Source organism: Cucurbita moschata, unplaced genomic scaffold, assembly GCF_002738365.1.
Source record: "Cucurbita moschata cultivar Rifu unplaced genomic scaffold, Cmos_1.0 Cmo_Scf00060, whole genome shotgun sequence".
Classification (NCBI taxonomy): domain Eukaryota; kingdom Viridiplantae; phylum Streptophyta; class Magnoliopsida; order Cucurbitales; family Cucurbitaceae; genus Cucurbita; species Cucurbita moschata.
The window spans coordinates 270539-282940 of record NW_019268576.1 but is presented as its reverse complement, the minus strand read 5'-3'; the positions used below and the strand labels follow the sequence as shown (position 1 = coordinate 282940).

At 37.1% G+C, this 12402-nt stretch overlaps 2 protein-coding genes across 4 annotated transcripts; one reads left to right on the top strand and one right to left on the bottom strand.

The window, feature by feature from the left end:
• Positions 1-466: 466 nt before the first annotated feature.
• Positions 467-1057, bottom strand: LOC111436769. Its single transcript, XM_023074497.1, has one exon. The coding sequence runs from the start codon at positions 1055-1057 to the stop codon at positions 467-469; it is 591 nt and encodes a 196-aa protein (XP_022930265.1).
• Positions 1058-2438: 1381 nt separating this feature from the next.
• LOC111436843 (phospholipase D zeta 1) lies at positions 2439-12257 on the top strand. Of its 3 annotated transcripts, XM_023074608.1 has the most exons (20): positions 2439-2969; positions 3450-3551; positions 3991-4106; positions 4214-4355; positions 5371-5541; positions 6413-6586; positions 6812-7054; positions 7212-7328; positions 7947-8086; positions 8188-8337; positions 8766-8922; positions 8997-9527; positions 9817-9927; positions 10182-10328; positions 10424-10621; positions 10704-10805; positions 10887-11018; positions 11113-11178; positions 11654-11715; positions 11802-12257. In XM_023074608.1, the coding sequence occupies exons 1-20, from the start codon at positions 2739-2741 to the stop codon at positions 12046-12048; spliced, it is 3339 nt and encodes a 1112-aa protein (XP_022930376.1). In that variant the 5' UTR covers positions 2439-2738; the 3' UTR covers positions 12049-12257. The 3 variants fall into 3 exon arrangements, with proteins under 3 accessions (XP_022930376.1, XP_022930377.1, XP_022930378.1); XM_023074609.1 differs by lacking the exon at positions 2439-2969 and having other exon boundaries at positions 3467-3551; positions 4016-4106; XM_023074610.1 differs by lacking the exons at positions 2439-2969; positions 3450-3551; positions 3991-4106 and having other exon boundaries at positions 4273-4355; positions 5379-5541.
• The last annotated feature ends 145 nt before the right edge of the window (positions 12258-12402 follow it).

Sequence of the window (12402 nt, the reverse complement as noted above, 5' to 3'; positions counted from 1 at the left end):
ATTCTCCTCCCAATCCATTCAGAGGAGGTCAAATTCATGCATTAAGAACATATGTAAAGCAAGACACAAAAAAAGAGAATAGCATTTTGAAGAGAGAGACAGAATAACGTGCCAAACGATGAAACCAGGCAGTTCTAAGAAAGGTGAAACCAATGGGTGAAAAACAAGCAAAGGTTTTCCGCCCACAGAATTCTTCTCATGGGCTGAAACGGTTGTCCGTTATAAGAATGATGAAGAACCAGTCACACAGAGCTGAACTAAATGCCTTAAGGAGCTAAGAAACAATCAGAGATTGTTATGGCACAGATTTCCATGTGTAATTTCGAACCAATTTACTGAGATAAAACAATGTGAGTATATACAGAGATATGTATGTATGCATAGCAACTGTGAAGAATCGAATACAAGAGATTTATAGCCAGATTTCTGTTTCGGAGATTGATCATTGAGAGGAGAATTGTACCAATCAACACACAGAGATTAATCTCATGGACAATTTTCCTCGTTCGGAGTTCCTGATTGCTTCACCTGCAAATCTAATAACCTTCTTGAATGCGAAATGCACACAATTTGAGAGCGCGATCCAATAAACCACCTCGTAAACGAAATAATACGCCGGATTAGAAGAAGAGGATGGAGATTCTTCCCAATCACTCCCCCCAAATCTATCGAAATTCCAGCCACTTCCGCCGCTACCGCCACCTCCGCCGTACGATCCGTCAAAATCGCCGCCGCCGAATCCGTTGACTTCGCCGCCCTCGGAGTCATCGCTGTACAATCTACGCTTCGTGCGGCGCTTTCTACGGAGAAACGTCCGAGAGGCCGATCGGCGTGAAATAGATTTGACAGGCGGCGGAGCAATGGTTGCGACGGGGAACAGTGCGGCTGATAACTGAAGAGCTCCGGCGGCGGAATACGGCGCGATCTGGTCGGCGATCGAATCGGTGGCGGAGATGTAGTAATTGGATACGAAATCGAAGCGATTGAGGAATTTGGCGAAGCCAACGCCATTGTTGGCAACCATTGAAAGGGTTCCCGCGACCAGGGAGGTATCCATTGAAATGGAAGGATTTCAAATTGCAAAAGAATAATAATAATAATTGGGATTTCGAATACGAGAAATCTAGGGATTTAAAATATGAAGGAAATTGAAGTGAAAATAGAAGGAAAATCGAAGAGGAAAGGTTGTAGAAGGTGAACGAGCCACGCCACGACATTGGAATCCGAAGACGCCGCGTGTTCAAAACGCGAGGCTAGACCAATTCGCTCACGGCAATGGTCCGCCGTCCCAACCTATTGGGCCTGATGGGCCTGATTTTTAAGTTGGGTATTGGATAAGGAAGTAGAGAAGGCCCATATATGGCCCGATTAATTGGAAATAATTTAAAATATGAGAAACGACAGGATTATCAAATCCGGCATGATCGACGGCGTTAAGGCAAGTGCTGGCGTTCATTTTGGCTGTCTTGATAACACTGATGCCACGTGTTTGTAGGAGCAAAAAGTGCAAACGCGACATATATATATATTAAATTTGGATCCTGGAGAAGTGTTGAGAAGACTCTTAAATTATATTTTTATGGTATAAAACTTTTATATAAACTTCTGAATAAATTTATTTAAACTTAAAAAAAAAAAGCGAACCCCCAAAAGTTTAAAATAGAGAGTGGAATTGGATCGTAAATTATATTTAAGTCACAGCCCACCGCGAATCCCAAATTATGAGTTGGCAAAAAAAAAGTTCAACTTCATGGTATCATTTGTTACGACCTAAGTCCACCATTAGTAGATATTCTCTGTTTTAGTTCGTTACGTATTGCCATCAGGCTCACGATTTTAAAACGTGTCTATTATGGGGAGGGTTTAGTCTACTCTGATTAGCACCTCACACCGTTTGATGATTGGCTATGATACCATTTTGGTAATAATTTGAGACCACTACTAATAGATATTGTCTACTTTAGCTTGTTACGTATCGTCGTTAGCCTCACAATTTTAAAGCGCAGCTAATAGGGAGAGATTTTTCAACAGTTATAAGGAATGCTCATTTCTTCAAGCAATGCGAAATCTCACAATCTACCTCACTTGGGACTCTACATTCTCGCCAGTATACTGTCTGGTATTTAGCTCTAATACCATTTCGAATACGTCTCGGTTGAAAATTCACCACCTATTTTATAAAAAAAAATTAAAATGGAAAGAAAATATAACTAAGTAATAGTATTAACCCTTTACGTGAAGTATAAATGAGTCGTTCCAAGACTTGACCTCCAACAGTCACCTTATATATTTATACCTTGACCGGTCTTGAAAAATGACGTATTAATATTATACTATCAATAATATATTTTTATTAAAATATTAATCGCATTTAAAAAAAAAAAAAAACAATATTATTCATACACTACTTAAGCAAACTAACCATGGATTTCTCAAATTTGAGCGTAAAAAAAAGAAAATAAATAAATTTACAACGACCAGACAAAATGAATTTCCGTCGATCTTCTTCTCCATTGTGGATTGACCCGAAGCCCACGTTACCATAAAACCCGCGAAATTCAGACTTTGACGTGTTTCGTGTTGCTTGCAGTTCACAGGCAGGAAAAGGAGAAGGAAAAAGCCTTCAACAAGAAGACGATTCGCGATTTCCCGTTTCTCGAATTTTCTGTGGATAAACAATCTTCAATTGTGGCCGAATTCGATCAAATCAGGCTGCTGTGGCGTTGGACGGATTAGGAATGGGATCGGAGCAGTTGATGGCCGGAGGTGGGCCTCGATATGTTCAAATGCAATCGGAGCAGCCTACAGCTTCGATGTCGTCGTTTTTCTCGTTTCATCATGACGCTCCTGAGCCAACGAGGATTTTCGATGAATTGCCGAAGGCCTCAATTATTTCCGTTTCTCGCCCGGATGCCGGTGATATCAGTCCGATGCTTCTTTCTTACACAATCGAATGCCAGTACAAGCAGGTGCGAGTTTCGCTTTGAATTTCTATTGTTTTTTTATTTGATCTTCGTTTTGAGTTTTCGTTTCTGCAGCTGAACTAGTCCACGTTTCAGGTGTTGTTTAATTTTGAATTTGGTTTATGAACGTTCAATTGGATTTGTGCGATTGGTTTTGTTTTCTCATGAAGAATTCAAGGGAAATCGGATAGGTTAATGGTAGGATTATGTATATTTTATCGACGACTTATCTCAAGTTTAGAGTGCGTATCGAATTGAATTTAGAGCTTTATTTCGACACCCTATTGCTAATTTTGAATCATGATGATTGATATCCTTCCGTGTTCTACCAAAACACCCGAGCAGAAGTAAGAGTTACCACATGGTTTGCCTCGCCAATATTCCTGCTGCAGTCTTGTGATTTTTTTCCTCTTCATTTTGAGATTTTTTCATCTTTTCAGTTTTGAGCCTTTCCTGGTTTAACTGTATTTTGTTTTCCTGTAATAGTTTAAATGGCGCATGTTGAAGAAAGCTTCCCATGTATTCTATTTGCATTTTGCACTAAAGAAACGGGCATTCATTGAGGAAATTCACGAGAAGCAAGAACAGGTATGTGTACGATGGTCTATGTAGTTGTATGGTTGTCTTTGTAATGAGAGACCCTTCTTTTATTGAGAAAAGATGAAAGAATACAACCAACCCCCCAAAAGAAGCCAAACTCAAACAGAAAAGGGCTCCAACGAAGCAAACAAGACCTAAAGTGTAATTACAAAATCCTTTTACACTGAGTCCCAAAGGGAGACATGAAATCGAACCAGGGGCTAAACTTCATCCCAGGACCTCTCAACCTCGCTAAAAAAATCTATTATTTTCAACCTCTCTAAAAGCTCCATAGTTGTATGGTTGCTGTCGATACACAGTGATTTGGTTTGATCACGTGAATTCTTGGGTGTTTAACGCTCTGGTGCTTTTGAAATTTTAGATCAGTTATTGTTAATACAAATGTTTGGGGTTTTGATGTAGTCTTCATTGGAACGTTATATTAAAGGTTAAAGAATGGCTTCAAAATCTAGGAATAGGAGAACACACGACAGTGATCCAAGATGAGGATGGACCAGATGATGAAGCCAATCCTCTGCATCATGATGAAAGTTCTAAAAATAGGTATTTTTCAGCTTTGCTCAAAGCAAAACTGGAAGAGTTTGTTCATGTAGCCTTTTTCAATTGTACGTGAATGCTATTACTCATATGGTTGTATTACTTCATTACAGGGATGTTCCGTCCAGTGCTGCCCTGCCTATCATTCGGCCTGCCTTAGGAAGGCAGCATTCTATGTCTGATAGAGCTAAGACTGCAATGCAAGGGTACCTGAATCACTTCTTGAGTAACATGGATATTGTCAACTCTCGAGAGGTATAGGTGAATCCATTGTATAAGCTCCTTTTGTAGTGAACTTTAATGTTCTTTTTAAAGTCTGTTTATTCTCTTGGATTTTCTTAATGAAAGCTTGGTTTTTTGTGGAAAAAAATGTTGTACGAGTTAAATTGATGATTTTATACTTGATACTACAACATTTAGTCGTCAAGAAATTCATGGGATACTTGACATTGCAGTTGTAGGTAGTTAGTTTAGTCTTGATAAAGTTTCTAGCTATCACCAGTAATAATTTTTATTGGCATTTACTACTGCATTAGTATTTTATATTTTATATTATTATAGAACTGTTTGGTGTTGAGAATCTCTTACTGAAATGAAGTTCTTGTGGGGTACTTGGCAGTTACATCCAAACTGGAACTTTTGGCTACCTTCAAGATGTTTTTTCTCTTCCTTAAAATTTATTTCTATTTACAATTGGTATACTAAGTCGATATTTCTTGAGAATAATTACTTCATTTGTCTTCTGCCTGAGTTGAATGAGTAGTTCTAGGTTTCTAATTAGATTGTTTTTACCCATTATTTAGTAGTTTTTATCTTGATTCACTTTTTCCTCACAAAATGTGGTGCAATAGAATTTTTTGAACCTAATCAAGGGGAATGCAAAGCTTGCGTTAAAGTTGACTACGTTTTGATTCTTTCAACCTCCATTTGGGTGTTTACTTTTTCTTAATGAACCTGTGTATTTTTTTATTTATTTAAAGAAGCCTTGGCATTTATGGGAGGAACTTTTTATCTGATCCTGGTCAATGCTTCATAATGAGCAAGATTCATTTTTATGCTAAACTAAAGATTTACTTTTATATTCAAGATGCCCTAATGCATGTACGTTCATATAGAAAACCACAGATTTACTAGTCTCTGTGTGTAGGATACGTATTTTAATTGTTTGATATTTGACTTTTAAGTCATATTGCATCAAGTGTAAACCATTTTTTCCTCATTTATGATCAATTTTTATTATTATAATTCCTTTTAAATTCATAAACTGTAGGTTTGCAGGTTTTTGGAGGTCTCTAAGTTATCATTTTCACCAGAATACGGCCCAAAGTTGAAAGAGGATTATGTTATGGTGAAGCATCTACCTAAAATTGCAAGGGAAGATGACGCTAGGAAATGCTGCCTATGCCGGTGTTTTGGTTGTTGTAATGACAATTGGCAAAAGGTAAGGGGCTTATTCCTTAGTTTTATGTCTGGGTTTCCTTCCTATGGTGTTTCAAGTGACCAAACAAGTTTGATAGGTTGCATGCTGGCTTCTTCTTATCCTCCTCCTCCTCCTCTTGTATGTTTGTATGTTGAGTATGTCTTGTTATACGTTACATTCTAATGTCTTTCACCTATCATGTGCTTTATACAAGACCTGTATCAAATTGTGAACATGTAATATTTTTGTTTTGACTTGAAGACATGAGAATTTGTTTATTAAGCCTTTATCAGGATTAAGATTCTCCCAGCTTATATGCGATAATTAAATGTTGTCTCTAGGAGCTGAAAGTCTTACCTAATTGTGTCTTCTGTAGCAGAGACCTAAATTTATAGGTATGGTGGTAGCACCATGCCCACACACACAAAACAAAAGAACTCGTGGAGGATGTTCTCTTATTTCTCTCCTTCCATGGAGGTTTTCTTTTAAATGCTTGTTTCCTCTTCCAAGTTCCAACTTTCTTTTATATAGGTTTAACGAAATGTAGCTGGATTTTTCTTGGGTTTGCATCACAATCATGTCATGAGCTGTGGCTCCTCTGAGTTTTGATTATTCAAATAACTACAAAAGAAACTATTGGTTATGCGTTATGCTTTCTGTTGTCATTTACACTGATGATGGTATCATGGAAATCTTCTGGAGTTGGACTAACTTTGCTTCTTTCCTTCTTGTCTCTTTCCATTAATGTTATACTAATTTCTTGTTTTGGCATATGGAGCTTCTTACTATATTGGAAAATTTGACATATTGAGACTGCTGTGGTGTATTAGAACGACTTATTAATTGATCAACTTTAAATATACAAGTTTGTGTTGTTGGTTGAATTTTGTAGGTGTGGGCTGTATTAAAACCTGGTTTTTTGGCCTTGTTGGGAGATCCTTTTGACACTCAACCAATGGATATAATAGTTTTTGATGTGCTACCTACTTCTGATGCCAATGGAGATGGACGAGTCTCTTTGGCAAAGGAAATTAAGGAGCGAAATCCATTACGACATTCATTTAAGGTAGTGAAATTTTGGGCGTTGATTGAACCTTGTATAATGTTGGTTATTTTAATTTGTTCTGTTTCTAAATATGAAGCAGGTCTTTTTCCCCCTATGAGTTGCAAATAAGACGGATTTTAGTTTTGCCAGTATTCATGAAGTTGCGATAAACTTTTGTTTGTGATGGAATTTTGTGCTAATAAAATTTTTCTTATTGAGAGTTAAATCCGTGATTTGAAATGTTAGGTGACATGTGGAAATAGGAGCATTAGGATAAGAGCAAAGAACGGATCCAAGGTTAAAGACTGGGTTGCTGCAATTAATGATGCGGGACTGAGGCCTCCTGAGGGATGGTGTCATCCTCACCGTTTTGGTTCTTTTGCTCCTCCAAGGGGTTTGACAGACGATGGTAGTAAGGCTCAGTGGTTCATCGATGGTCAAGCAGCTTTCGAAGCTATTGCCTTTTCCATTGAACGTGCAAAATCGGAGGTATTCTTTTTCTCCCTCTCCTTTAACCCTTCTCTTTAATTTAAGACCCTGAATTGGTCATACAGTCTTTATTTTTGTTTCGTTTCCTATTAAAGAAAAAAAAAAATCATTAGTTTTGTGGGCAACTACTGTTGGCTGATTTTGGGGTCTTTTGCAGATTTTCATTTGCGGCTGGTGGCTTTGTCCAGAATTGTATCTGCGGCGTCCTTTTATTTCAAATGCTTCATCTAGGCTCGATGCTTTGCTTGAAGCAAAAGCTAAGGAAGGGGTTCAGGTACCTTTCGGAATTCTCATATATTTTTATAATATGAATTGATGAATATCTTACTAGCTATTTTGATAGAAACTCAATGAATTTCTTCTTGTAATTGTATGGGGATGTTAAGAGTTGAAAATAAATTGCTAAACTAGAAGGCCATGAAAATTGGCAATTATTTAGGTATCTTCCCATGAATATGGCACAGATTCCTCAAGTCATCCAACTCATCTTTCATGGCATCTACCCATGAATTTGCCTCAAATTCCAAGTCAATCGTATGTGGAATTAAAAATTGTAGTAATATTCTCAAAGATGTATCTATTCCTTAATATTTTTATTCCTTTTCTTTTGAAGAACTGAGATAGAGAGAAAATTTTGAAATTACTATTCTGGTTATAAAAAACTTACCTGCTACATTCCAACAAAATAGCTGTCCATAAATCTAGACGCAACCTAGGCATGGAATAGATAAAAACTTAAAATAATTATTCTATTCTCTTGCTGTCTTAATGTTTCAAAACTTACGTGCCTTATGCATTACATTAGTGCACTATTAATGTATTGCTTTCTCTCTCTTAATACACTGTATTAATCCCATCTCTGACGACATGAATTTGTGTAATGTTTTTACAGATATACATTCTTCTCTACAAAGAGGTTGCCCTTGCTTTAAAGATTAACAGTGTTTATAGCAAGAGAAAACTTCTAGGCATCCATGAGAATGTGAGAGTATTACGCTACCCTGACCACTTCTCCAGTGGTGTGTACTTGTGGTATGTGTTCAGTCTCTTCTTTTTGTGGACGTAATCTATAAGTTAAGTTTCAAATGGGTCTAGACTTTTCAACATCTAATATTATTGAATGGTTTGTATAGGTCCCACCATGAAAAACTTGTCATTGTCGATTATCATATTTGCTTTATTGGAGGACTGGATTTATGCTTTGGTCGTTATGATACACCAGAACATAAAGTTGGTGATCGTCCTCCTTCAGTATGGCCCGGGAAGGACTACTATAATCCAAGGTAAGTACTTCTGTTCTATGCTGCTCAAACATTTTTCCTGGAAATTTCTTGGGTAATTGTTACATTTGAACTTGGATTATTCCATTTGTAACAGCGGTTCTATTGAGTTGCAAAGATGATAAATAGTTATGATTATTTGAGTAGAACAATATTTGGCTGCATGTTGGTATACAGGATTTTCTTGTATACCACCATTAAATTATTGATAGCAATGAGAGAGAAATCATAGTCAGGAGAGAGAAAGGGTTTTCTCTCTCTTAATTGTCGATAATTTAATGGTGGTGTGCTGAAAGATTTCTGCACTCGTGTATGCAGCCAAGTATTATTATTCTATTCAAGAATTTTCATGCCGTTAGAATTCTGTTTTTTTTTATTCCCGGTAATGATTTCTGCATAATTTTGCTAATTTCATGTATTTATCGACTCAGGGAATCTGAGCCAAATTCATGGGAAGATACCATGAAAGATGAGTTGGATCGCGGTAAATATCCTCGCATGCCTTGGCATGATGTCCACTGTGCACTTTGGGGACCACCTTGTCGAGACTTAGCTAGACATTTTGTCCAACGCTGGAATTATGCTAAGGTTGGTGTTCATTGATACTCTTGTACAATTAGTTTTGACCCTTTATCCTAATCGAAATATGCGTATTCCTGTAGAGAAACAAAGCCCCAAATGAGCAGGCAATTCCATTACTTATGCCTCAGCATCATATGGTCATTCCTCATTACTTGTGGAATACCCGAGAATTGGAGGTTGAAAGGAAGAGTTTTGACAATTCTCAAGAATCAACAATACAGGATTCATTTTCTCGAGGATCATCTTTTCACGATATTCCTTTGCTTTTACCTCAAGAGGCTGATGGACAGGATTCTCAAAATGAAGGTCCAAAATCAAATGGACTGGAGCCCATTGCTAATCCCCTCGATCAGCCAAGTAAGATCAGCAGCGGTCTCTCGTTCTCTTTTAGGAAGATCAAAGTTGAACCCTTGGGACCAGATATGCCTCTGAAAGGCTTTGTTGATGATCTCGACCATTTGGATTCCCATGGAAAGTTGTCTGGAGATGGGAAAACACATCATCGTGTCAAAAGCTCAGAGTTGGAGTGGTGGGAAACACAAGACAGGGGACATGGTGGCTTTGCAGATGAATCCGGACAAGTTGGTCCGTGTGCTTCATGTCGTTGCCAGGTGAGTGGCATGAAGAGGATATTCAAAATTTTACATTTGTGAATTAAAGTGCTGCATAATTGTGTAGGGCTTTCATCAGCGAAATGGTGATTTTCACAGTTGCAAATGCACTTTACTGTGTACATTAGTAGCTAAACTCACAGCAATTGGGATTATCTGAACTCCCTTTTTGTTTATTTAGACCTTATGCATATTCAAATTTTGCAACTCGCCTGTACAAATATTAATTAAGTGAAGCATCCTTGATTTGGTGGTAAATTGTTCTATTGCTAATGTCCGCTCCTTTCAGGTCATCAGAAGTGTCAGTCAATGGTCTGCTGGGACGAGCCGAACTGAAGAGAGCATTCACATTGCATACTGCTCTCTTATAGAGAAAGCAGAACATTTTGTCTATATTGAGGTATATGATTTTTTACTTGTAGTCTTGTTATTGAATCGGTACCTTCTTTTTTTTATTTTCTGTTCTTTATCCTTTTAATCTTCTTCTTCATTTTTTAACTGAACATGCTGATATTTGATTCCTTGTAGTCGGATCCATTACGATCTGTATCTTAGGACATATTATCTGTTACTTGTGAAATATTGTTGTTGAAATTAACTGGTTTTCTACACTTAATCAATGGTATTGATACTTGATTCGTTTTTTTTTTCCAGAATCAATTTTTTATATCAGGCCTCTCAGGAGATGATTCAATACGGAATCGTGTGTTAGAAGCATTATACCGCCGCATAATGAGAGCTTACCGTGAAAAGAAAACTTTTAGGGTCATTATTGTAATTCCACTCTTGCCTGGATTTCAGGTTCTAGTTCTTGGACATTACCCACTCTCGTCCTTTGCTGGCTTATTGTTTGAGTTTATATTTCTTTTCTCCAATCTGAATCTTGAGTTTGACAGGGAGGACTGGATGACAGTGGTGCAGCATCCGTTAGAGCAATAATGCATTGGCAGTATCGAACTATATGTCGAGGACAAAATTCAATATTCCATAATCTCTATGATCTTCTTGGTTCAAAAGTTCATGATTATATATCATTCTATGGCCTCAGATCTTATGGTAAACTCTTTGATGGTGGTCCTGTGGCTACCAGCCAGGTATATATTTTTCCTTGAATGGCTTTGTTTAATATACTAAAATGATGCATATAGTTTTTAGCGTGACATGTTGTGAATTTAGGTGTACGTGCATAGTAAAATTATGATCGTAGACGATTGTATTGCTTTGATTGGATCGGCTAACATCAACGACAGGAGCTTACTCGGTTCTAGGGATTCTGAGGTCACCACTTCTCTAAGTTCTCAATACTCTCTCTGAAAAGCTTTGAACGAGTTCGATAACTAATATACCTTCTTCTCTCAGATTGCTATTGTGATCGAAGATAAGGAACTTATCAATTCATATATGGGAGGACAACCATGGAAAGCGGGAAAGTTTTGTTGGAGTCTCCGCCTCTCTCTTTGGTCTGAACATCTTGGTCTTCGTCCGGGACAGGTTAGTCGGTGGCAAATAGGAAGCAGAATTTAAATGTTTTAACCATTTGTTGTGTCTTAAGTGGCTGATTATGATGTGATTTTGTTTTCTCCAGATCAATCAAATAGTTGACCCAGTTTCTGACTCAACCTACAAGGATACATGGATGGGAACTGCTAAGGTGAGAAAAACTAAAGAGATTAATAGCTTTAGAATTTGGATAAGAATTCAAACCTTTACCGAGGAGAAATGAAAAATTGAATATATATATATATATATATATAAAACTAAACGATTATCAAACGAGACCTTTATAGTTTAGATTTATTTATTGTCGTTTGCGGTAGGCCAACGTTTTTGAAGACTTGGTGGTTGGGTCATCAACATAATATCTAGTTTCTTTTACCAAAAATGTATTTATTCCGATTACGACTTATGAAATAGGATCAGGTGGTTGTCCAATGAAAATAGTTGAGGTATGTACAAGTTGGTTCGAAGATTAACAGATATTAAAGAAACTCGGAGCTTGGAATAAATGTTTTCATTCTTCTTTCATGTTGCTACCCAATATTAGCATTAGATTTCTATTGTAGATATATTTGTTTGACAGTTGATTTTTTGGAGCACTGACGGTAAACTGATGATCTTTTGAACAGACGAACACGACAATATACCAAGATGTATTTTCCTGCCTACCCAACGACCTCATAAATTCCAGGTACGATTTATACTTCCGTTCCAAAGTTGGTCGAATCCCGATTATTTCTTCTCGATATAACGATCTGTACCTGGGTTTGAAAACAGAGCTGGACTGAGGCAAAGTGTGGCTTTCTGGAAAGAGAGGTTGGGGCACACCACAATAGATTTAGGAATTGCACCGGAGAGGCTGGAGTTTTACAAGAATGGAGAAATTGAAAGGATTGATCCAATGGAGAGATTAAGTTCAGTGAAGGGACATCTTGTCTCCTTCCCATTGGAATTCCTGAGCAAGGAAGATTTAAGACCTGTGTTCAATGAGAGTGAGTACTATGCATCTCAAGTTTTTCATTAACAGCTTTATAATAATATAATAATAGCCCTCTTTTTGTTAGGCCAACTTAATTAGTTTATCATTAAATTAAATGATGCATTATAATTTATTTCCCATTTCTTAAAAGAAAAAAAATAAGAGAGAGAGAGAGAGAAAGAAAGCAACCTTTGTAATACTCAATTCAATTAATAATTGAAGACTTGCTGTCCTAATTTGGGCATTTAGTGTCATTTTCTTCCCTCGTTGGCTTACAACCTTGTATTGTACTAATCAACGAATGAAAGGCTTTGAATTTATAGGTTATTTCAATATTCATATGTAACCTTCTTATTTATAAATATATATTTAGATAGAGATGAAAACAATCAAAAGTGA

Excerpts from the sequence above, each read along its gene's own strand:
- LOC111436843 (XM_023074608.1), top strand. The coding sequence starts at position 2,739 with ATGGGATCGGAGCAGTTGATGGCCGGAGGTGGGCCTCGATATGTTCAA. Across the intron at positions 8,338-8,765 it reads AAGGACTACTATAATCCAAG|GGAATCTGAGCCAAATTCAT; the intron begins GTAAGTACTTCT and ends TTATCGACTCAG. Across the intron at positions 9,528-9,816 it reads GTGCTTCATGTCGTTGCCAG|GTCATCAGAAGTGTCAGTCA; the intron begins GTGAGTGGCATG and ends CGCTCCTTTCAG.
- LOC111436769 (XM_023074497.1), bottom strand. The coding sequence starts at position 1,057 with ATGGATACCTCCCTGGTCGCGGGAACCCTTTCAATGGTTGCCAACAAT.